The sequence below is a fragment of the Oncorhynchus kisutch genome, linkage group LG7, assembly GCF_002021735.2.
Source record: "Oncorhynchus kisutch isolate 150728-3 linkage group LG7, Okis_V2, whole genome shotgun sequence".
NCBI classification, from domain to species: Eukaryota; Metazoa; Chordata; class Actinopteri; order Salmoniformes; family Salmonidae; genus Oncorhynchus; species Oncorhynchus kisutch.
This window is the reverse complement of record NC_034180.2, coordinates 26,525,985-26,552,770: the sequence shown is the minus strand read 5'-3', so window position 1 is coordinate 26,552,770 and position 26,786 is coordinate 26,525,985. Positions and strand designations below refer to the sequence as shown.

At 42.6% G+C, this 26,786-nt stretch overlaps 1 protein-coding gene across 2 annotated transcripts in view; it reads right to left on the bottom strand.

The window, feature by feature from the left end:
- Positions 1 to 26,786, bottom strand: part of crim1 (cysteine rich transmembrane BMP regulator 1 (chordin-like)) — a 128,965-nt gene that overhangs the window by 38,555 nt on the left and 63,624 nt on the right. For both annotated transcript variants that reach the window (XM_031828764.1, XM_031828763.1), the window contains exons 3-7: positions 23,167 to 23,409; positions 22,237 to 22,357; positions 21,977 to 22,098; positions 2,145 to 2,327; positions 876 to 1,073 (exon numbers count right to left, since the gene is read on the bottom strand). In XM_031828764.1, coding sequence (XP_031684624.1) covers positions 876 to 1,073; positions 2,145 to 2,327; positions 21,977 to 22,098; positions 22,237 to 22,357; positions 23,167 to 23,409 — 867 coding nt within the window. The remainder of the gene's footprint in view (positions 1 to 875; positions 1,074 to 2,144; positions 2,328 to 21,976; positions 22,099 to 22,236; positions 22,358 to 23,166; positions 23,410 to 26,786) is intronic.

The window sequence follows — 26,786 nt, the reverse complement described above, 5'->3', positions numbered from 1 at the left end:
CAAACCAATATGAAAAACACATTGGAGGATAGAGGAGACAGTCATGTGGTATTCTGAGCAGGGCATAACAAATAACGCAATAACGCAGTGCATAATGTTAGGGAAAAAGAACACCAGGAAGGTTTGAGGATTGTGGATGTGTGTGTGTGTGTGTTGTCACTGTTTGTATGCAGATTGCTGCTGCGTGACACCGGCGGTAGTGAAGCCGAGACACACACCTGCTAACTGAATGGATGTGATTCTGCTCAGCCTCAGAGGCAGATTTCCCTAGCCGGGCTGATTTGGAGCTGCTGATAGACTACTGTACGGTTCAACTGCTACTGTCTGACTACTGACTCGGATGTTGGGATTTTACCAGGGACTAAACAAAGACGTTAACATTGGAATCAGCACAGACCCTATCTGTCCACAGAGACACACTGCACTGCCAAGTACATCAAACATAGAGTCAAACAAATACACAGGTCCACAGATGGATACAAAGAAACATGAAGCACAATTGTACACAACGGCAGAGAAAGAGAGAGAGAGATAGAGAAGCAGACAAATGGAGAGACTTCAGCTGAGAGAAAGAGAAAAGACATAGAGACAGAGAGAAAGTAAGACAGAGAAACAGAGATTGAAACCGACACAGCTAGCAGGAGAGATAGAAATAGACAACAACAGATGGAGATGCAACCAGACAGTGGCAATGATACGGACACAAACAGAGACAGACAGGGTGAGGTGAGAGGGCACGTCGGGTGGAGGTGTGTGTGGCGCTCCTTATCCTCACACACACACACACACACACACACACACACACACACACACACACACACACACACACACACACACACACACACACACACACACACACACACACACACACTTACCCTCACACACTGGGCAGCACTCTCCTGGTACAGTCACAGGGTTGAGGCAGCTGTGCCCGCAGGCGGCAGCCACACACCGGGCATTGCCGCTCACACACTGGCAGAACGTACAGTCGTCTTCACGCCAGTGGTCTCCGTGTGCGAGGATCTCCCCGCTCACGTAGCAACCGGCAAAGTTCAGCACTGGGTAGATGGGGTCTGGAAAAGAGATGGAGAACATATTGATGGAGATAAAAGACCAAAAAGGTTACCGTTTAGAGTTTAAAGTCGAGATGAAAGTTGTGCGAACTTGAGAATGGCTTTTGAAAGCATTCACATCTTCCCTCACCAACCTTGAAAAAAGCAGCAATTTGAAAATCTTTTATGTGGTGCTCGGAAAATGTACTGCATTGTCTGATGGATTCCAAGGTCACACTGCAAAACATGTGATACCATCATGAATATATGTTTTTATATTCAGTCATGTATTCTTAAATACAGAGCTAATGCCAAACTATCTGCAGCTTGAGATGGAGCTTTCTTACATGTCTGAGATGGAGCTTTCTTACAAAACACGTGTCTTTTCACAGCTGTGTGTATGAGAGTATGCATGTGCACTCTCTCTGTGTGTGTGTGTGTGTGAACCAAAGATAGTCAGTCAAAGAGGGGCTGAGTGATGAGCATAAGGGAGGACAACTGACTGAGTGACTGTTTAAGCCCTCTCATCATTCTGACTTTGATTGCGTGCAGCTGCATATTGTCACGGCGGTGTAGGCGTTTGGCGTTCGCCTCGGCTCATCTCTCCCCTGATGTTTATTGATGCTCTGCACTCGCCCTTTACCAAAGGCACTCATTTGAGATGATTTGAAATGCTTTGGTCTCAGCAGACTGTCCTTTCTGTTGCCACGTCTCTGCACGTTAGAAAACTAGGTAACCTTGGTCATCGGCTTGATCACCATCCGAATACATACAATAGTGAGTCATGCAAGGATGAGGTTTGGCTTGGTGATTCCCTTTAAAGGGAAAGTTCAGGACACAGACTCCCCCTCTATTCACAAAGAGTCGTGTCAGAGTAGGAGTGCTGATATAGGATCAGTTTTGCCTTTCAGATCATGATGAATAGGATGATATAGACATTGGCGACCTGATTCTAGATCAGCGTCCTACACTGAGATTTTAAAATACAGAACCAGATCAGCATTAATGAGAAATCCCATAATAGTCACTGTTTAGGAACGGAATCAGGCAGGGATTAGTCAGGGGCCAAGTCATTTGGTGAGGAAGTCGTACCTTCACAGACAGGGCAGCACTCCCTCTCAGGGACGTAGTAGCGTTCACAGTGCAAGATGCCACACTGGGCGGTGAAGCACACCGACACCCCTCCCTGACATCGACAAAAGCGGCAGGCGTCCATTCGGAACATGTCTCCGTCATGGTACTCCGACCCGTTGAAGCTGCACGCTGGTTTGGTCTCTGGAGAGGAGAGAGAATATATGATGAGACAAATGAATCAATCAAATATCCATTTTTTTTTTTTTTTTACATCAGCAGTCGTCACTAAGTAGTTTTACAATATTTCGACCTTCACCTCAAAGAGCAAGCAGGAGCAGAGGCACAATGTTGGCGAAACACTTCCTTTCAGGATCATTTAGTATGCCCACTGACTGAGCGACAGCTAAGAACCAAAAACAATTTAAAAGTAGGAACAAAAGAGGAAAACACTTTATAACGATGACAAAAGTGGTCCAAAACTCCCATCAGACAGCTAGCATGGTGATGATGTACAGTATTTGTCTGAGAGAAAAGCTGTTGTAAAGATTCAGCAGAGTTTCAGACGGCGATGGAATTGGTCTCGCCTGGTCTCCATGGCAACACAAAGTGCAAAATTCACCTTTTAGCCCGGTGCTTGATATAATGCCCACGGTGTAGAGTGTGTGTCAAATAAGGCCATGCATGAGCGACAAGATCATTAACTATAGTACCTTCAGATGTAGGGAACTGTAGGTACACCTCAGCCCTATAAGAAGACATTTGACGCAAGACCGCCAGACACACACACTAAACACAAAGTTCTTAACAATTCAAAACTGTTACCTCATTTGATCGCTCTCCAACGCATCTCCTCTATCTCTAGTCCCTCTCAGGAGGAGTCTGTTCTCTCCATGAGCAACGGGTCATTTCCCCGTCCTCTTCGGCTATTATAAGTCCAAGGCTTTGGACCGTTTAACGCTTTTCTGCTCCAAAAAGATTTAAAAACCCAGAAGCATTTAATCTAGTGCAGCTGTATCAGAGAACAGTTAATTCCCAGGAATCAATGGGACAGGAAAATTGGTTTCTACATGTTTACAATTACAGTGCCTGCCAATATGGCATGTGGGGTCTTTCATTTTCTGCTACTAATTTTGTCAATTAGTTGTGGTTCAATGAATAACAACGTGAGGGGGCGATACTGCATGCATGGTTGTCGCACTAGTGAGGGCTGTGAATTCACTCAACAATTTTCTAATCAGGCCCACTTCTGTTCATATATTCTCAGCTGCTGTTCCGTGTGTGTGTGAGCACCTCCCTCCTCGTATTGACTGCTACTGTATGGTGTGTATAAAGCACTGGGCGGTGTGTATGTGTGTGTGTGTGTGTCTGGCGTCGAATTGAATAAATAGGAGGACGGTGTAACAGATTCCTAATGGTTTACTGTCGATTGTGATGGCATCAGTGTGTAGGTGTCATGCAAGGACATCTCTGTACAAGGTGTACAATACATACAATTCATGTATTTCAGGAGCAGTGTTCCAAGGTTCTGTTTGTGATTCATACCTGTATTTGTAGTATTCGTGTTTTCCTTCAAATATATTGAGCATTTGATGAGCCAACCTGGAGTGCAGGTGATGGAGATTTTGCCGGGTGTGCACTTTTGGGACAATTCCATTGGATCAGGTAAACTCAATCAAGAGCATGTCAAAGTACTTGGAAGAAAATAAATACTATCTGAACCCATAGTTTATTCCATCCATGGTACAGTATGTGATCTGTGCTCTAGTTACAGTAGTGGGTTCTGTAAGGCAGAGTAGGTCATGTTCAGTATCAGTGCTGGGGGCTCCAGGGCTGCAGGCTGTAGTGGAACAGAGCTGACTGGAAGAGCCGGAGGAGAGCTGTGGGCCGGTCCTGGCTAATTAAGAGGAACATGACGGATGGCAATGCCGGATTCGCACAACTTCCTTCCCAGATGTTCACTGAGTGCCTGACTCTTGGGTATTATTCCCTTTATAAATGAAACAGTTAACCGCTGGCACATGAATACCACAGGCCAGCAACTCTATAGGCTAGCACAGCAAAACACTATACTGTGTTAGGTGGCTGGGTGGCACCAAGGACACAGGAGATTCTGATGTTGTTCTTGTTGGGGGTTTTCTGCCAAATAGGAAACAACACATCCATACTATAGGTGTGTGATTGGACAGGGCTAGAGCAGGTCCCCTGGGACTATAATTTCTCAATATACATCTTGATTTAAAGCACTGTGACCATCCTGTTCACAGCTGTGCTTCAGCGTGTTATTGGTCCACTGCAGTTATGACTAAACCAATCAGAAGTTAGGGTTAGAGAGAGTTCCTTCCTGTTCACAGTTGTGATTCACCGTGTCATTGGTCCGTTGCTGCAGTGATGATACATTTGAAGCGCATGATTATTCTCCACATGGTTATTTTAACCATGAGAATGAATGGGTCTTGGAGACTGACTGACTGTGTATGCAGTTCGATTGGGTAGAAACCAAGCTGATGCCATAGTCTGATTCTCCACAGAGCTTATCTCCTTCTCTCCACACATAAGCAGGATGAGGTTTGCAGACAAAGACGATAATTTTGCAAGTTGTGGATTTTGATTGTTGCTGAGTGTTTTGGGAGCTTCCTCTCTCAATAGACTTATCATTTGGCATTTGAACTGCCTCCATGACTGGGATATTTTTAGTATTACATTGTTATTTATTACTGCATTGTTGGGTTCAGAGCTGGCAACAAAGGCATTTCACTGTACTTGTGCATGTGACATTAAAACTAGAAATGTGATAATCATAATACCAGTATGTTTCTGCATTGTTTGGTGGGAATAGTTTTCCGACATGGAATGAATGGGTTTCCAGATTTTGGAGCCATTTGGGCTTTTCGGTTTTTGGTTGAATGGAACGACCATTTAGCTGCCAGACTAAAACAGTAAAACCTTATTTTTCTGGCAATATCAATCTAAAAATGCCATCCAAGGTGTCTGTCTCGTGGTGATTTCATTTTTATGAGCCTTCACAGAAGGGAATTCTTAAGGGGCTAACTGCATCCAAAAGCATTTTCATATTTCATATTTCCATTTGGAACACACGTCAGGGTCGCCCGTCTGGCCTGATGAAAATGATGTCATCAGTTCTAGTGGCTCTAGTGTGCGGGTATGCAAGCGAGGAGGCGTGCGTGTGTCTGTCTAATGGACAGCTTCCTGCCTGGATATATGCCTGCTGCAAGGATACAGAGCACTGACGGTGAACGTTTGACAGAAATGTGTTGGTTTTTAATCATAAAGAAATCCCTGTTATTGACTGCATTTTCACCCCGTAGACATGGTTGAATATATAAAGCATATAGCTAGATCCAGCAAGCTACAGCCATATAAATATTCTCAACTCAGCAGAAAAATATCATTTTTCAGGATAATTCATACACATCCCAATAACTTCACAGACCTTCACCGTAAAGGGTTTAAACACTGTTTCCCATGCTTGTTCAATGAACCATAAACAATTAATGAACATGCACCTGTGGAACGGTCGTTAAGACACTAACAGCTTACAGACGGTAGGCAATTAAGGTCACAGTTATGAAAACTTAGGACACTAAAGAGGCCTTTCTACTGACTCTGAAAAATGCCAAAAGAAAGATGCCCAGGGTCCCTGCTCATCTGCGTGAATGTGCCTTAGGCATGCTGCAAGGAGGCATGAGGACTGCAGATGTGGCCAGGGCAATAAATTGCAATGTCCGTACTGTGAGACGCCTAAGACAGCTCTACAGGGAGACAGGATGGACAGCTGATCGTCCTTGCAGTGGCAGACCAGCGAAGAGCCCAGATCTCAATCCCATTGAGCACATCTAGGACCTGTTGGATTGGAGGATGAGGGCTAGGGCCATTCCCCCCAGAAATGTCCTGGAATTTGCAGGTGCCTTGGTGGAAGAGTGGGGTAACATCTCACAGCAATAACTGGCAAATCTGGTGCAGTCCATGAGGATGAGATGCACTGCAGTACTTAATGCAGCTGGTGGCCACATCAGATACTGACTGTTACTTCTGATTTTGACCCCCCCTTTGTTCAGGAATACATTATTCCATTTCTGTTAGTCACATGTCTGTGGAACTTGTTCAACTTATGTCTCAGTAGTTGAATCTTGTTATGTTCATACAAATATTTACACGTTACATTTGCTGAAAATAAACGCAGTTGACAGTGACAGTCTTTTTTTTCTGAGTTTATATCCCCATAGTATTGCTGCCATAGCTCTGTTGATCCACAATCCACCTCCATAAAACCAAGCCAAACAACCGTTCAAACGGTAAACACTAAAGCAGGATCAGGCCTTTGATTCCTGGATCCCTCAGATGGAACTCACCATTATGTGACTGAAAAGTTAGAGTTTGGCAGGCAGCATATTACAGACAGCAAGGGCTATGAAACATCGATACTTTCTTCCATGGCCAAAGTGTTCATTCCCCTTGGACATGCTCAAAAACACTCTTATTGCCAATGTGTTCCCCTTGGACATGCTCAAAAACACTCTTATTGCCAATGTGTTCCCCTTGGACATGCTCAAAGAAAGTCCTGCTCTCAGGTAGAGAAAAATATCCTCTTATTGGTAACTTTTAACAGAGCTTTATATCTCATTACCTGGAGGGCAATTTCCTTTTATCATGGTGATGGATGATACTAAGTCCACTGTCTCTTAAGGGTTCAGGTAAACTCCTACAAAAAAAACTATAAAGCAAAGGCAGGAAACCAACACGGTTTGGTAAGATGTAAAAAAAAAAAAAAAAGTTTAATTATTTTATTTTGTTGTAGGTTTCATGACGCTTGTATCTAAACTAAAGTAGATTGCTTGAAGATTGTTTTATACATCAGTTGGGGTCTCTATAAACTATAATATGAGGTCATAAGCCAAGCATGAAAGTAGCTGTGTGGACTAATATAGTCAAACTGTTTGCCTTGGGGTACGTTGAACCAATGGCCACCATATCCCAAACAAATAAGGATTACATTTGTTCAGTTTTATGCATAATATGCATAGATTTTTTTGCAATGTGTCATGCATATAGAGAACAGCCAAGGAAGTGAGAGAACAGCCAAGGAAGTGAGAGAACAGCCAAGGAAGTGAGAGAACAGCCAAGGAAGTGAGAGAACAGCCAGGGAAGTGAGAGAACAGCCAAGGAAGTGAGAGAACAGCCAAGGAAGTGAGAGAACAGCCAAGGAAGTGAGAGAACAGCCAAGGAAGTGAGAGAACAGCCAAGGAAGTGAGAGAACAGCCAAGGAAGTGAGAGAACAGCCAAGGAACTGAGAGAACAGCCAAGGAACTGAGAGAACAGCCAAGGAACTGAGAGAACAGCCAAGGAACTGAGAGAACAGCCAAGGAACTGAGAGAACAGCCAAGGAACTGAGAGAACAGCCAAGGAAGTGAGAGAACAGCCAAGGAACTGAGAGAACAGCCAAGGAAGTGAGAGAACAGCCAAGGAACTGAGAGAACAGCCAAGGAAGTGAGAGAACAGCCAAGGAACTGAGAGAACAGCCAAGGAAGTGAGAGAACAGCCAAGGAACTGAGAGAACAGCCAAGGAACTGAGAGAACAGCCAAGGAACTGAGAGAAGGGAAAAAGTCCATTTGAGCAGCAGCAAGGGACGAAAAAAATAGACTGAATGACACTGAAGAGGTACAATGTCAAAACATATAACAAACATGCACCTGTGTGAAAGAGAGGCTATGACAGAGTAGCAGAGTCACACAAGGTCTTATCTGATGACATGGAGTCTGAGCTTGCTAACATATCAAGAATTTTGCATATTTCCCTTGCTGTGGTGAGGCTGAATGTAAAAAAATGTCTCAACATACCCCACTCTCCCCTACATTCAGGAAGTGAACACTTCAGATTGTTAAATGGCTGAACCATGCATGCCATGTCACAGACTACACATTTCCACCTTCATTCACCTTCTTTACCCTGAACTCTCTTTCCATATTCTCATAGGGGTGTGCTGCAGACATTTTCTGACTTAGCATTCCCATGATGTTAAAAAACGTAACATTTCCAAAAGCAACAAATGGCTGCCTGTCAAATAGAAATATTGAAAGACACTAGTTACCATGGTGACAATAATCAAACAGTGCACCAGTCCGTTCCGCAGCCTCATTTTCATCGCTGCATGCCCTCAGGGCAATAAAGAGTGATCCAACACGCAACACACACACACACAGATACAAACACACAGACACAGCATAACGTATGCTATGTCAACTGGATTACTGTTCAATCTATCAGTCAGTCTAATGGGTGCTGAGGTCAGTCACGGATAAGGCTGTTACGTTGACCGTATTACCGCCACACCAACAGTCACGAGTCATGACCGCAGTCCAAATTTCGTATTAGCCATGGCTGATATCAGTTTCAGAGAATATTCAGCACAGCTTGCTAACTCTACATCCAAGCATCCTTAAAAGTGCAATATGCAGAAATCGCTCCGTCATTTACTGGTTGCAAAAAAATGGAATAGTTTGCCTAATTTCAGTTTATATGATAAAACATTGTATTTTCAGCTGTTTGAAGTTGGTATACAAAACCCAAAGTAAAAGACGCAAAAACTAAACAGAAGACAGGGAAGCATAGAAATAACTTGCTCTATAATGTGCAATTCTATGTGAATTTGGTCAGGTCAGCCAAAAAGTAACATATTGCAGAGAGAGAGAGAGAGAGAAAGAGAGAGATGATCCAATGTAGGTTATGTTAAACTTGACAAAAAGAAGAATAAATAAATAAAACAGATTAGTTTGACACATTTGATATTGAATACTCATGTTGTTTATGTTGCGTTTGTGTCTAATTTATGTCTTTCAGGCTGGTGTATTGGGGCGGCCTGTTCTGTCTGCATTTCAGACCAAAGCAAGACCATGTTTAAAGCTATGGATCTACTTAGTGTCACGTTCTGACCTTAGTTCCTTTGTTTTTGTCTTTGTTTTAGTATGGTCAGGGCGTGAGTTGGGGTGGGCAGTCTATGTTTGTTTTTCTATGTGGGTTTTTGAGTTCGGCCTAGTATGGTTCTCAATCAGAGGCAACTGTCAATTGTTGTCCCTGATTGAGAATCATACTTCGGTAGCTTGGGTTTCACTTTTGGTTTGTGAGTGTTTGTTTTCTGTGTGAGTGTTTGGTCCACACGGTACTGTTTCGGTTTCCTTCGTTCACTTTATTGTTTTGTATTTCAGTGTTCAGTTCGTTTCATTAAATATTACATCATGAACACTTACCACGCTGCGCTTTGGTCCGATCCTTCTTCCAACTCTGAATGCCATTACACTTAGCCTCTATAAAGTATTTGAATGGATTTGCATTGTTGGTCTAGTGTGTTCTGTGTTATTTCTTTGTCTTTTCCAGTACTAACTGAATGGTAAATGAATGTATTTACAGTGTGATTACTGTGTGTTCTGTTCCTCCTGTCTCTATCCTCCATACTCTCCCTCTCCATACTGTCTTGTCATAATCACTGCAGCTCAACTTTTATTTAAGCAATAAGGCTTCAGGGGGTGCGGTATATGGCCAATATACCACGGCTGAGAGCTGTTCTTGTGCACAATACACGACGTGCCTGGACACAGCCTTTAGCCGTGGTATATTGGCCATACATCACAAACCCCCGAGGTGCCTTATTGCTATTATAAACTATTTACCAACGTAATTAGTGCAGTACAAATAAATGTTTTGTCATACCTGTGGTATAAGGTCTGATATTCCGTGGCTATCAGCCAATCAGCATTCAGGGCGCGAACAATCCAGTTTATAATTGATGATAATCAACAGCCTCAATCAATGTAATTTGTTAGTCTAAATGTAATCTTGTATGTTTCTTATGCTTTAGGTACCCTACTACATGGCAATACACGGATGTGTGCACAGGGCTCATTCACAAGTACTCCTCGTTGAGAGACCAGACAGAGGAGGGATATGTAAGAACTCTTAAATATTCACACACGAATAAGCTTTTTACACCATTGTGCCTACCCAGACCACAATGTGCTGGATTATTTCTTCTCACACTTGGTTATTCCATCACAATACCAGCAGCAAAACAAGACCATCTCTAGTTATGTAATTGACTGTCTGCTCCTCTGACCTCAGTCCCAATAACCCATCATGACATTTCTCATGTACCCTTTATAGTATGCAGCCATTCATATCCCATTTATTCTAATCCAGCCTTTATATTACACACCCTCCTATTTAAGGTCTCAAGTTCACTGCAGACATTTCGTTCCTCCCCTACCTCCTCACAGACAGGCTATGGATTTCCATCAGACAAAACAATATGCTCCTATCCCCTACCATAAGAATAGAGGGGAATCCCTTTGCGGATGAGAGTCACATCCAACTCTTCCTGGATGGAGAGTATCTACTCAAGCAACTCCATGGGATTGGGAGTGGACATGGGGGTCCATTTCATTTTTTATATTGAGTATGCAGCATCATTGAAAAGCACTATGCTGTTCAATCACAAATCTGTTCTGGGAATTGATGAGTGGGGTAAATTGTTGAATGGCAAACTTTTTGCTGAAGAGCGGGATAGGGGAGACCAGAGCACAAAGTATCGCGAGGTCAGATGCCAAATTACTCAAATTTAGAAACCACTTAGAAAGCTGTTTATCGATGTGCTAATGCTTTGTTAGTATCTCTACATACCTTTTTTTTTAATCATTGACCTGTGAAACATTCGACCATGTATCTAAATATATAATTTTTATCACTAAGATGGGGTCTTTTGATTGGCATAGTTGATGACAATAATTATTATGCTATTTTTAGTATAGGATCCTATCTTGTTGTCGATACACATCAAATATGAAGGTTCGTCAACGGTTGACTATTTATTCATTGTATATTTGGATTTCTGTGAATTTCAAAGACAATCCAATTAATTTGTGACTTTACAAGTTTGCCACTCAATAATATATGTATTATTGTTAATAGTTTATTGTTATTATTATTATTTGTAGTAGAATTAGTACAGTAGTAGTAGTAATAGTTTTGCTATTATTCATAATATAATACATGGGACATAAAATGTTCCTACAGGAACCTTAAATCAAATCGAAGTTCATTTGTCACGTGCGCCGAATACAACAGGTGTAGACCTTACAGTGAAATGCTTACTCAATTAGTATTTGATAGCATTAACTTTAAAATGTTAAACTTGGGTCAAACGTTTTGGGTAGCCTTCCACAAGCTTCCCACAATAAGTTGGGTGAATTTTGGCCCATTCCTCCTGACAGAGCTGGTGTAACTGAGTCAGGTTTGTAGGCCTCCTTGCTCGCACACGCTTTTCAGTTCTGCCCACAAATGTTCTATAGGATTGTGGTCAGGGCTTTGTGATGGCCACTCCAATACCTTGACTTTGTTGTCCTTAAGCCATTTTGCCACAACTTGGAAGTATGCTTGGGGTCATTGTCCATTTGGAAGACCCATTAAGCATTTGGGGGAGAAGACCCAAACTGAGCATTCGGGGGAGAAGGGCCTTGGTCACGGAGATGATTGGTCACTCTGACAGAGCTCCAAAGTTGCTCTGTGGAGATGGGAGAACCTTCCAGAAGGACAACCATCTCTGCAGCACTCCACAAATCAGGCCTTTATGGTAGAGTGGCCAGACGGAAGCCACTCCCCAGTAAAAGGCACATGACAGCCTGCTTGGAGTTTGCCAAAAGGCATCTAGAGGACTCTCAGACCATGAGCAAGAAGATTAACTGGTCTGATGAAACCAAGATTGAACTCTTTAGCCTGAGAGTCTGCCAAGAGTCTGGAGGAAACCTGGCACCATCCCTACAGTGAAGTATGGTAGTGGCAGCATCATGTTGTGGGGATGTTTTTCAGTGGCAGGGACTGGGAGAATAGTCAGGATTGAGGGAAAGATGATTGGAGCAAAGTACAGAGAGATCCTTAGTGAAAACCTGCTCCAGAGCACTTAGGACCTCAGACTGGTGCGAAGGTTCATCTTCCAACAAGACAATAACTCTCAGCACACAGCCAAGACAACGCAAGAGTGGCTTCGGGACAAGTCTCTGAATGTCCTTGAGTGGCCCAGCCAGAGCCCAGACTTGAACCCAATCGAACATCTCTGGAGAGGACTGAAAGCAAAACGGAGAACACCATAGAGTATGTGAGTTTGTAGGCCAAACTGTTTGGACGCTACAGACGATTTCGTGAGAAGACCGATTTTCGGGATGTCTCATGGTCTGACCAACACCACTCTAGCACTGTCACCTTTCACCGCAGATTCGGAAGTGCGACATACTGTAGGCAGATAAGGTCGATTGAGACACATCCAATGCAAAAAAACAGATATCTCTAAAACTGACAGGTTTTATAGGGATTTTTGTATTATGCAAATTTTATTTCCACAGGCGTGGACATCGACCTTAAGGGGTTAAAAGGTTCCTGGAGGCACCTTTAGGGGTTCCACCGGTGTTGCAATCTAAGGAACCTTTTCCTCCAGGAATCTTTTCTTTTTCAAATGTAAGGCAAGAAACATTGGATGCATTTTTTAAATAAAATACTATAAAAATAATGCCACAGGAATTATAAGCAAATCTTATCTGCTCAAAAAACTAGTGTAGCCCACAGCCATATGGCATAGCCAGATCAGGGCCTAATATAAGGATGACTCAGAATATGCTATTCTGTTCTTCTGAAATAGGCTAACATTTCTTCATATCATAATGTTTCTTCAGACCTGCCTAAAATAAAGAATGGATTTATATAAGGCTATATATTACATGGATTTATTATACTTTTTCAAATGTAGATCTTGCGAAAAGGTCTGGATCAGTGGCTTGTGGACTATGCATGGAAGCCAGAGATGCTAAACACGTGTGTTAATTAACAGTCAATTGCCGTGGGACAAGCAGTTATTTGCATGAAAGTTACCGGCTGACAAAATGTCGGGACTGCCACAGCCCCAGTCACGGATTTAAAAACAAAAAATACTAGGTGTTAGGCTACACATTTCCCCACGCTGTTAAGAGCAACACTCAAACCACTTAGTTAACCAACTCTTACTCGTACACCGTGTGAGTCTTTGACTGCTAACAAAATTCGCAATAAGCTAAGGCCTACAGTTCCATGCAACGGCAAGCAAGCATGCATGAACAACTACAAACTTCACACCTATATAATTGAACCCCAAACTCCTACAGAAAGCCTGTATTCAGTGAACCAATTTTGGTTAAGTCTGCAGCTCTTTGTAAGGAGAGCGTGTGAGTGTGTGAGGAGGGAGAACAAGGAGAGAGCAAGTACTCCTGAGCTAGTACTCCACACAGACACATACACACATACATACACTCTGTAGGAGCCTCCTAGCACATAAGCTGTGAGCTCCTGGGGAGAAGAAGGGCAGAAGCAAGAATAAAACACTCATAACCTGCTGGTGTATGAGAAGAGTGGAGGATTTAAATAATATACTGTCCCATCTAACTCTTCTTCAATGGTATACTTCATCCCAGGACCACTGTGACTACTATAGCTACGTTTTAGAACGGATATATATTTTCTTCTGATATCTGTAAAAATATGTGTCTGCACATAATTACAAGCTGATTGAAGTGGCCTTTTAAGTTTAAAATGAAAAGGTTTCGCCCGCCAACGGGCTTCATTTGTTACGTATACATGAAAATGGCATTAATAGCAGTCCAATCCTATGGTACTTGTGTGCAAATCAAATCAAATTTATTTATATAGCCCTTCGTACATCAGCTAATATCTCAAAGTGCTGTACAGAAACCCAGCCTAAAACCCCAAACAGCAAGCAATGCAGGTGTTGAAGCACGTTGGCTAGGAAAAACTCCCTAGAAAGACCAAAACCTAGGAAGAAACCTAGAGAGGAACCAGGCGATGAGGGGTGGCCAGTCCTCTTCTGGCTGTGCCGGGTGGAGATTATAACAGAACATGGCCAAGATGTTCAAATGTTCATAAATGACCAGCATGGTCAAATAATAGGTCTGGGACAGGTGGCACGTCCGGTGCACGTCCGGTGCATAGATATATAATCTATTATAGATTATACTAGTCATATACTAGTCGTGTACTTTCCCATGGTAGAAAACAACAGTCAGTTGTTGAATTGAGGTTTGATAAACACACAGAAGGTTGTTTGCAGCAGACAATGTTCTCCAGGGTTATTATCAACATCATGTATATAGAAAACAGAGGTCTCCACCTGTTCCTCTGTACTAAACCTCCCATGTAATGTCCTATCTCTTAGTTATCAGGAACAAGTGAGAAGCATGCACTCCTGTTGCACTCCTCTCCAACCCTTCTGTCTGTCTGTGTGTCTGTCTGTCTGTTATTCTCTGTTCTTGTCCAGTTCTCTCCTCCTTTCCCCTCCCATGCCATTCCCCTACCCACGCTCCTCTTTGTCTGGACCATACCAACCACCTCCCCCTCCCTCCATGCTAGGGAGCCAGATCCCTTCATTCCCCCATGCCGCCGCACCCTCATGTTTTGGCTGTGCTGCTGAGACAGAGACTAAATAATGTGATAACATGCAGCACTCGACAGGTGTGCCTCCCTCCTCTCCCTCAGCTCTGTGGATGAACAGAATAACCCACCGAAGGCACCACCAGACAGGCAGGCAACAACATGATGTTGCAAATCAAGGCTGCTTCACACAAACACCTTCAGAGTTTAGAATAATGTGAATGCATTGAGTGATAGTGCTTACTGCTTACAGCGATGCAATGAAATGTAAACAACATCTGATCTCACAATGGCTCCCAGGCCGGGTCAATTGTTGTTCTCCTCCAAATACTTCACAGGTTAAGTTGCTGTGCCTACTCAGTCACTGTGTTCCAATGTCTATTTTCATTTTTTAAATGTAACCTTTATTTAACTAGGCAAGTCAATTAAGAACAAGTTCTTATTTACAATGGTGGCCTACCCGGAAAACGCTGGGCAAGTCCTACGGGACTCCAAATCACAGCCAGATGTGATACAGCCTGGATTCGAACCAGGGACTGTGGTGACACCTCTTGCACTGAGATGCAGTGCCTTAGACCGCTGCGTCACCCTGGAACCCTCAGCACAATACTACCATACTACACTGAACACAAATATAAATGCAACAATTTCAAAGATTTGACTGAGTTACAGTTCAAATAAGGAAATCAGTCAATTGAAATAAATTCATTAGGCCCTAATCTATGGATTTCACATGAACAGCAATACAGAAATGCATCTTTTGGTCACAGATACCTTTAAAAAAAGGTAGGGGCGTGGATCAGAAAACCAGTCAGTATCTGGTGAACACCATTTGCCTCATGCAGCTTATGTCTGCCAATACCATGACCTCACCTCCACCATGGGGCACTCTGTTCACAACGTTGGCATCAGCAAAACACTCGCCCACATGACAACATACACGCTGTCTGCCATCTGCCCAGTACAGCTGAAACCAGGATTAATCCGTGAAGAGCACAATTATCCAGCGTGCTAGTGGCCATCGAAGGTGAGCATTTGCCACTGAAGTCTGTTATGACGCCGAACTGCAGTCAGGTTAAGACCCTGGATAGGATGATGAGCATGCAGATGAGCTTCCCTGAGACAGTTTCTGACAGTTTGTGCAGATATTATTTGGTTGTACAAACCCACAGTTTCATTAGCTGGGTGGCTGGTCTCAGACGATCCCGCAGGTCAAGAAGCCAAATGTGGAGGTCCTAGGCTGGTGTGGTTACACGTGGTCTGCAGTTGTGAGGCAGGTTGGACGTACTGCGGACATTCCTGCGGTCAGCATGCCAGTTGCAAGCTCCCTCAAAACTTGAGACATCTGTGGCATTGTGTTGTGTGGCAAAACTGCACATTTTAGACTGTCCTTTTATTGTCCCCAGTACAAGGTGCACCTGTGTAATGAGCATGCTGTTTAATCAGTTCTTGATATGCCACACCTGTCAGTTGGATGGATTATCTTGGCAAAGGAGACATTCTCACTAACAGGGATGTAAACTAATTAGTGCACAAAATTTGAGAAAAGTAAGCTTTTTGTGCATATGGAACATACACAGAACAGATCTACCGCTTCTTAGACTTGCTTTCAATAAGAATGACAGATCTATAAACGCACATTTCTATGTGAATTAGGAAGGGTCGCCCAAAAAGTTACATATTGCAGCTTTAAATACTTATTTTCTGTTCATTTGAGTACTTTCAAAAAATGTGTCCCGAACTAACTATTGGAAGTATTTGATATGTATTTTCAAATAATTTCCTATTCCCTACTATTTTAAAGTATTTTCAAATACTTATTTCAAATACTATTTTCAAATACCTGGGTTAAATGCATTGGAGTGTATTTGAGTCAGTATATTTTAGTATTTTTATTTCCAAATACATTCCAATATTGAACAACCGGTCTTTTCAAGTAAAAAATATCAAAATACTTACTTCCAAATGTCTTTGAAAGTAATTGAAATACCCTAAATAGCATTTGAATTCAGGTCTGAGACTAGTATGGATATTGGAACAGAGTCAGTGTTTCTGAGTGGATTACCTTTAGTCAACTTCCTGTTTCTAAAGCCAATAACAGCACCAGGTTCTCCTCTGACTGAGCGGTCCAGGAATGTGTTGTTTACTCTAACCGCTGTCTGTGAACTGACATAACATTAGTCACTGATCAAGCCAGAGTGGGGTTTAAGGTACCGGTAAGTAGCAATCTCTCAAAATAGCGGACTGCCTCTGTTGAACATTCCGAGGCTCCTTCGTAACTTGATGTGTGTTAATCTGGCCATGGCTGTAAAATAGAGCACATTGTTCTGTCTGGCTTACTCCACGTCATCCCTGAGCAACCCGGCCCTATACACAGCCAGGGATTATCCCTGGGCTAATTTCTTAAGGTTGGGTACACGCACTGCTTTTGGAAAGCTGAGACCGGGGCTGGCATAGCAAAGTTATTACTCAAAAAGGGAAAAGGAGCCTATGAAGAACCGACAACGTGAGATCAAGACGTTTAAGGTGGTTTCCCGTCTCTCTCTCTCAGACCATGTGATGAGCAGATTACATAAACTGTCAATCACCTGCCTCACTATGACAACCACTAGTCTTGTTTCAACCACCAGCCTGCCCTTTTCTCTTCTCTCTCAGCCCTAAAATGGGCAGTCTGAATAAACCTGAATCGGCCTAAGCATGAATGATCTGAAAGTCAATAGGGTGTGTTCTGCTTTCATCAGAGAGAATCATGTCTGATTCACAGAGACAGATAAATAAGTAATCATATAGTCTGTCAGTCTGTGTGCATGCGTTACACATATGATATGTGTTTATGCAAAGACTGATGGGAAAATTGAACGATGTCAATGTAGTCGGATCAGTCTGCAGAAAAGTAATGGCTGTCTAAATGCTGTTAGATAGCAACAGCTTGACTGGGAATAACATCAGCCTGCTTCTGTCTCTATTCGTTGCAGGGCATGAATAGGCACTTACAGTATGTCATCTCTGAAGATGGCTGACCCCAGGTGGTGAGGGTAGGCAACATCACCTCTGCCACGCTGACCCTCAACACGGGAGGGCCCCACAATTACACACTCGATCCAAAAGCCACACACATTCAATAGAAATGCTATCGTAAAGTCTATCTGCCCTAACTGCCAGAAGAGATTGCCAGCTTTTCCAGCTCCTTTGTCACCAACAAGACAAAAGGCTTCACTTTCCATTTCCTCTGAGCATCTCCAGCACAGACAACATCACAGAGTATCAAAGGAACATACATAAGAACTGACACATTGACTAGAAAGCAGATGAATTGTGTGTGTAAGAGCTACAGTATATACCTCTCTCAGTTGCCTCCATGACAGGAGCAGAGACTGAGCCCACAAACTTGACAAAAACCTACGATGGTTCAACCAGAAAGGCTGGTCTGAATGGCTAGTTCACTTTAACTTCATTCAGTAAGCACAATATAATTAACATTGCTTCCTCTTCTCTGGGCATAGTTGGAACGTATCATATTATGTTATTGTTTCCAAATGTAATCATCAGCATGTCGTCATGTCTCTCCTCCTCTTTTAACATGAGGCACAAGCAGAATGTCATTCACCTATTACCTTATAGCCTACCTGTATCAGCAAGACACAATAATGGAGCTTCACCACACTTGCTCAATAACCTATGGGCACATTCGTGCAATAATCACCTTTCTCTTCACCAATGAGCGTAAATCTTGGGACATGTTTATTTGTCAACTTACCCCTTGTTCTCTCACTTGCTGAAGTTGGAGGGGGGGGGATACAGTCTTAACTCTTCAATTCAGTTAAGACTGTATTCGATTTAACTATTGACAAGAACCTCGATTATCTGGCTAGAGGAGAGATCCCGGTCACGCACGCATAGAACACACGCACACTTGTACACACACGCGCTTACACACACGTGTACATACACACACAACCTGATGAAATACATATCTCCAATGCAGGAGGGTGAGATTACAGTCTGAGGAGGAGGCTACCTGGTCCCTAACTGTGTGTGCGTGTGTGTGTGTGTGTGTGTGTGTGTGTGTGTGTGTGTGTGTGTGTGTGTGTGTGTGTGTGTGTGTGTGTGTGTGTGTGTGTGTGTGTGTGTGTGTGTGTGTGTGTGTGTGTGTGTCTCAGCAGCAGGCTCCAAGGCCATTCCATTCCAAACATGCTCTGTGGAGTGCCTCAGCTGTCTCATGTCTCGTCTGCTGCTGCTAACATTTGCTGTCAGAGTGGGACAACAGAAGCCTGCAGACACCACTGTTTGCTGATGGCTTCCACAGTTCATCCAGTCAAACCTTCCTTCTTATGTCCTGGCCATGTTCTGTTTGTGTTCCCTGAATAGGGTTTCCAACACAGATGGTTGTGAGGAGGTACAGTTGGAAGACAGACATGACATCCTATAGTCCTTTGATAGTTCTGCTGGCTGACTTTGGACATCTTTTATGTCCATTCAACTGCCTTTCATTGAAAGAGTGGGCACACATCAGAGAGAAAAGCAACGGTGGAATCTGGTTTAACAGCTAAATCAAGGAGTCTGGGTCAATACTTGTCTGTGAAGTATAGATTGTCCAATGAACACCACAATACAGCTGTTGAGCGTTTCAGTTCCCCTGTAGCAAAACACACTGAAAAACTCTTGTCAGTAGTCATTCATTGAGAACAGTATGTTCCAAACACACACACACCACACCACACACTTTATCTTGGCCAGGTCGCAGTTGCAAATGAGAACTTGTTCTCAACTAGCTTACCTGGTTAAATAAAGGTGAAATAAAATTTTAAAAACTCACAAACACACACGCTCAAAAATGGTGTATGTGTCAGGCATACTGAGCAGCCAGCCACAAGTGCTTATCAAAGATGATATCTGTGTAAGTAGTATCTATAGCCCTCCTACTAAGCTGTGGTTGTGTATGTCTTAAGCATCACCCTCAGGGTTTATCATGTTGTCTTTGTGTGTTTGTTAATGAATGGGAATCACGGCAAGCCTTGAAGAGGTCAGGTAGGATTACAGCAGAGATGCAGTGTTGCAGTGTGTGTGTATGTGTTGTGGGGGTGACGTGTGCTCAACAGCTGTTGTTATATTGATCCCCAGATCAGTTTCCACCCTTTAGTGATGAGTTCATCTTCACTCCCCATTTCCTTTCCACCCTCCACCCCCTTCAGCCACAGAATATTCATTCATCTCCTCCCTCCCTAATTTCCTGCTTCCCGCTCTCCTTCCCTACAATTCCCTTCATCCAGGCAGATAAAGCCACCATAGAACCAGATGTTCAATCAGGTTATATTTCTGTTTTGTGTTTTGCTGTTCCCAGGACAGATCTCTGAATGCATTGCTCTTTGTTCTGAAATCACCAAATAAACAAAGCAGGATGTAGGGATGACACAGACCCCTGGCTGCACATCGCCAACAGATGCTTGTTCTAGCTAGTAGGGCTAAGAGGGGATGGGAAGTGCAGTGCTGCCTGTCACACCCTTTCCCCTGTCGCCCCAACGTCAACCAACGGAAAAATCTCCTCCTTGCTACAGTAGATTCGCTTTTCACGCGTCATTTGCAACATATGTCACGGCTCAGACCTCCTGTCAGAGCCAAGGAGCAATCTTTTCAAATGTATTTTTTTTTAAAGATACTAGAGATTTCCCTTTTTTTAAAAAGCAAGGTCTTTAAATGATTCTTTAAAGGCTGGCTCACCCTTTAAAGTTGACCGCCACCCATAATGTGGGCTCCATAAATCATTGAGAATTTGCTTTAATTTGAAAAGTATCATCTGCCCATTCAACCACCTTTCTCTTACTCCTCGCTAATTTGCACTCTTTTTCAACCTGCAGAATCTAAGGCAGAAAAGCTGCTGGGGTTGATGAAACGGAGCACATTGAGGAGAAATTGTCTTCTGCTTACAATCCCACATGAATAAACACGACTACGTACTATAGAATACTACAGTACTTACTATAGAATTACATAGTAAACTGTAGTATACTTTAGAATGCTACAGTGTGTGTGTGTGTGTGCACAAATATCATACCACCAAGACATGCTAATCTCTCACCATTACAATAACAGGTGAGGTTAGCATTTTATATCATACCCCCAAGACATGCTAATCTCTCACCATTACAATATCAGGGGAAATTAGCATTTTATATCATACCACCAAGACATGCTAATCTCTCACCATTACAATAACAGGTGAGGTTAGCATTTTATATCATACCCCCAAGACATGCTAATCTCTCACCATTACAATAACAGGTGAGGTTAGCATTTTATATCATACCCCCAAAACATGCTAATCTTTCACCATTTCAATTACAGGGGAAATTAGCATTTTATATCATACCCCAAAGACATGCTAATCTCTCACCATTACAATAACAGGGGAAATTAGCATTTTATATCATACTCCCAAGACATGCTAATCTCTCACCATTACAATAACAGGGGAGGTTAGCATTTTATATCATACCCCCAAGACATGCTAATCTCTCACCATTACAATAACAGGGGAAATTAGCATTTTATATCATACCCCCAAAACATGCTAATCTCTCACCATTACAATAACAGGGGAGGTTAGCATTTTATATCATACCCTCAAGACATGCTAACCTCTCACCATTACAATAACAGGGGATGTTAGCATTTTTTTTTGTGGGGGTGGGGGGGGGATGATATTTGTGCATCTCTAACTTTCTCACACATCATTATTCATGATTCATTCAGAATGATCCATAATCATGGTAGCATCCACATGAATGTAGAAGTTTTTAGAAATGTATTCTATTCTTATTTACAATAAAGGTGACTCCAAAATGACACAATACATGATTTACCATTAATTTCTATTGGGCACAAAATATTCTGAAACAACCAAAACAAAAGCAAACACTGAGTCACAAGCTTGTGTGCTATGAATATGGGACCAGGTACTTTTTACTTCCTTATTTGAATTTGTCCGAATACCTTTGGTCCTTAAAATGGGGGGGGGGGGGGGGGGGGGGGTGCACACGATATGGATGAAAATACCCTCAAATTAAAGCTGACAATCTGCACTTTAACCTCAAGGTCATTGTATCAAAGTGCTGGAGCACAGAGCCAAAACAAACAAAAATGGCCCAATACTCACTGTAAATATTTTCACGTCATCTTAGTGATATCTCCTAACCTCCCCCGTTAGCTGGCCTGGCACGGTAAAATATTATTTTCAAAATGACCGGAGCAGAAAGCAGGAAAACAAGGCTTTGCCATCCATCCTGTATCACTCATTCCTTAATAATAGCTCAGAAACAGTGAGATGGGAGCTGTGTGGTTCAGGCCAGAACCAAGCGGAGTAAGCAAGCAAACTCACCGTTGATGCACTCGTACACATCACAGCATTGCCCGGGGTTACCGTTGCCGTGGAAGACCACCTCGGGGGAGCTCCCGGCAGTGCATTGAGGGAACCTACACAGGCCGGGCAAACACTCACACCTAGAGATGGGATGGAGAGAGGGGGAGTTAGTACACATAAGATGGACACACCCTCACACCTGACTGTCCTTGACTACTTTTTAGGACTGCCAAAGAGAGTGTGATGATTGTTGCATTCAGAGGGAGGTTGAGGCTCACCTGGTGGGAAGGGTGCAGCAGCCGTCTGCGGTGAGACGCACCTGGGTCTCATAGCTGTCAGGTGGACACTGAACCTGCTGGACACGAGGGCACTCCACTGTGCTGCAGTCCACACTAAACACTAGGTAGGGTACAACACAAAGACAATCATTATAGAGGTAGCAGTAGGGCTCAAATTGGATTGAGAGCAAATCAAGAAAACAACTGTAAACTATCAAGTATGTGGTTTTATATAACTAATATTCCTCTTTCTGTGTTTACTATGAAGCTATGATCCTCCTTGCGCGTGTTTGTGGCAATTACCCTGACTTGTAAAAACCCTTGTAGAGGAGTGTGTGGTGTGTGTTAATGTAGAGGAGTGTGTGGTGTGTGTTAAGAAAACCGACGTGAACAGGGAGGTCACGGAACCGGCACATTCCTATCCTAGCTGGACACCTCCTCTATTACATCTTGCCTATGCCACTCGGTCATTGCTCATCCATATATTTATATGTACATATTCTTATTCCATCCCTTACTTAGATTTGTGTGTATTAGGTAGTTGTTGTGGAATTGTTAGATTACATGTTAGATATTGCTGCACTGTCGTAACTAGAAGCACAAGCATTTCGCTACACTTGCAATAACATCTGCTAACCATGTGTATGTGACCAATAAAATTTGATTGAGCAACCATTCCTTCTGTTGGCTACGGCCTACGTTACGCCATTCCCCAGCTCAGAGGTGATAAACCGCTGGCATACAGATACAGCTGCCATTCATGAGTGTAAACACATTCATATGTAGCCTACAATTTGGCCATTGAGTTTGGGAAATTCTACAAATTCAATATTATTAGTATTATTACTACTACAATGATCTAAGTATCAGAATATGAAACAATTATTGCCATGTCACATATAGTTGCTGGGAATTGTTATTGGTATCCACCTGGTTTGCACTCGTATAGATCGCAGCATTCTCCAGGCTTCCCAGAGCCCTTGGACACCAGGATGTTGAGGTATCCAGGCTGGCACACCTTCCTCAGGCACCCTGCAGGGCTGCAGACACAGCGGCTGGGCAGGGGACAGCACTCTCCAGGGGGTGCGTAGCCTTCGATTAGAACCGAGTCCTCAGGGCAGCGGGGTGAGAACTGCACCTCACACCGCGCCTTGGAACAGTCAGGCCGCTCCTCTGCAAAAGAGAGAGATCAGATTGTCCATTGTAGCGTTAAACCAATATTTGTACAGTTATAGATTAAATAATCTGCCCTGTCTGTTATTTTCAGTGTAATGGGTTAAAAACATTTCAAGGAATTTCAAACTGAAACTTTAAAACATGACTGTTTTTCTCACGGAATGTTTCTCAAAGGATCACACTTGCAACACCCTAACTTAACATAGCAGGCGCAAAAGAAAAGCCTGAATGGCATTTCTTTCTTTCTGGTCCTGATGAGAAAAAAAATGTTGGGGGAGGTTTTCTTCTGCACTGTTCAACCAATCCAGTAAATATGGAGGAGGAGTTAAGATGGAGTGTCGCCTTGTTAACGTCCGAAAGCGGAAGTCGTTTCACAGGCTCTCTTTCCATTTCCCCTGAAAACCGAATGCATCTGGTTATTACCGACCACGTAGAGGGTGGGGACACCAAGAAAACTGGGCAAGGCGTTAGAGGAATCAGGAATGTTATTGCTAACCTTTAAGAAAGAACATTCAAGGAACTAAAAAGTGCCAACTGGGCAGTCAATCAAATTGACTACTGACCATTCAGGTCAAAGTCCAAGATTTTATACACATAATCAGTACGACTCTGACCTTTACAGAAACAGAGAGCGAGATTAAGGAAGTATAAAGTGCACCAGAGGGGCAGGTAAAACAAGCATTGAGCATTGATGTGAATGTGAATGAAGTGTAAATGTCAACTGATGGAATGATGAGTAGAGCACACAAACAGGAACTGAGAGAAGTGTGAAGTGCTAACCCCCTCTCTTTCAGGGTAACACACAGACGCAGGAGGCCAACTGGCCGACAGTTGAACACACGCACGCACACACACATGCACACACGCGCACACGTCAAACACTGCAAAATTAAAAGCTAATCCACTTTATAACAGCCTCCAAGTCTGGCATGGCATGGCAGCAAGGTACAAGGTGAAGCTCTAGAGGTACCTCTAGAAGGTTAGATCTTTCTGAGTGAAGCCGGGCCTACTTGCCGCTGAGTTACGACTGGCTTTTAAGTGTTGTTCTTATTGTTTTTGCTGGACTTGAAGAGGAAAGAGTTTCACCATAGGGTTGGACAAAAGCTTCTGTAGTATAATGATTTTCTGTGATGGGTAAAGTTGAACTAGCACGCTGTGAAGTTAGGCTCCAGCTACCTCAGCAAAGGGCCTGTCTGGTAAGGCCAATCTAGAATTCTATAATGACTGCAGACTAGCAAAAACACTATTGAAGACAAGTTAGACAACAGTGTTGGGGAAGCTACTCTGAAAATACTGTTTACCAAGCTACCAATTACTTTACACTGGAAGAAGTTAAGCGACATTAAAACTAACCTTAAGAAAAATATAGTTTATTTCAATAAAGTTACTTTGAAAAAGTAGTTCACTACATCTAAACTAGTTTGTGAAAAATGATCATATGTAAATCTGAAATGTCATAGATTACAAATTGCAAGAATAGATCACTTTGGGCCATATGTTAATAGAATGTGTAATTCTGCTTATTAAACACAAAAACAATGTTTCAAGTGAGAATTAGGCAGGTCTGATGCCGAAAAATAAAGGAAATGATTACCTACTTTACACATATTTTATCACATTTTTTCAAAAAGAGTAGTGTGTAGTTCCAGTAATTAGCTACACCACTACATGTCAAAAATGCAATTAACTACTGAAAACAATACCTACATTTGAATTTAGTTCAACGGCCATTAAGCTACTGCAAAATGTAGTTAAATTACTAGTTAAACTACATGTAGTGCACTACTCCCCAACACTGAAAGACAAGGATAGCTTGCTGTTTGTTGTATCTCTTTTTCACGTCATATCAGGATCTCATGCAAAGCAACAAAGAAGGAAAAAGCAGAAATGGTTTAATCTAACAAGATAATGATTCTGGTCTCTTTAATTAAAAGTTTTAGCCGAGCTCAGAGCTGTATAGAAAATACTGGAAAAATTATTATAGAATCCGCCTTTGTACTAACTTGACATTGGCTCTTAAAAAACACATCCGCCGTATTAAATGCATGTATTCTGTCTTTCTACTGGAAGTTACTGATTCTGTGTGATGTCGGACAGAGAAAGAGAGAAAAAGAGAGAAAGAGGACCCTAAAAGAGAGCAGTGATACTCTGAGAGGAGGATAATTAGGCTCTATTAGATGGAGGAGAGTGTTTGGGAACATAATGAAAGGAACTACAAAAGAGGAGCTGCGGAGGATATAAGAATATGACACCTTTTTGTCTATTAGAAAGCTGTTCATATTTAACAACTGTGTTACTGTGATTATACAGCCGCATTTCAGCGTTCACAATGGGCCGCTCACTAAAATGATTGTGGAAACATATTTCTGATGAATGTAAAAGAAAGTACGCGCAAAATGGATATCAAGTGGAATGGTTTACCCATGGAACTTATGGGAAAGTAAACAATCTTTCGAAGAAATTGACCAATTGATGTTGGCACGGTGACAACATCCCCCTACTCCTTTCACTCTGACCCATTTAGGTCTGTTAGACCCTCTGGTTAAGGGCATCTGTGAATGTTGAACTCTTCTGAACACAGCAAACAATCCAGCGGACACAACTGTAAGGATGTAATGATGGATTTTCAACCAGTTTTGCCTGCTAGCTGGGAAAGATCCGACATAACGGTGCTTGGCAAGGAAATAGATGGTAACAATTGACTTACATTTGATTCATTGACTCCATATGAGTATGTCTACATGAAAATATAGCATGCTTTATGTGTGTAATGTAATAGGCTGTTAGCAGTGTGTGTGTGTGCTGAAGAGACTTACACAACATGTTAACATACGTAGCTAGAAAATGGTCAATTAAATGTTGCCAATTTCACAACCACTTCCTCCCCTCTCTATGTTCAGTGTAGCAGCGCATGTCAACGTCAGAGTACATATTTTTCACCTGCAAAAAGCAGAGAACATTTTGCAGCTGCATTCTCTCCTATGGATTTTGTTACCTCGGAAAATGCATTTCCTGACCCAAATGCGGATTTCTATTTCAATGGGATGAATATTTCCTTAAAAGCAAAAGGCGTGACTTGAACTGTCTCTCGATACCGCTGGCCAATCAGTTGGCTCAGATCACCGTGTCTGCACAGTTTCCTCAAGCCATAGACTGTAAAAAAAAAACTTGAACGTACCGCAAAGTTGATATAGTGAGAATTCCACATTTTTAAAGCCATTACTAGAGGGCGAGACTCAACAAATAGAGCAAAGAGCTGCTGTTCATGTTGAAGTTGTTATTCAGCACTGTTAACACTTTTATAAGCCATCTAATGTGCATGCTCACTCTACAACCAGTAACGCAGCTGCAATGAATGAATACAGCAGAGTGTT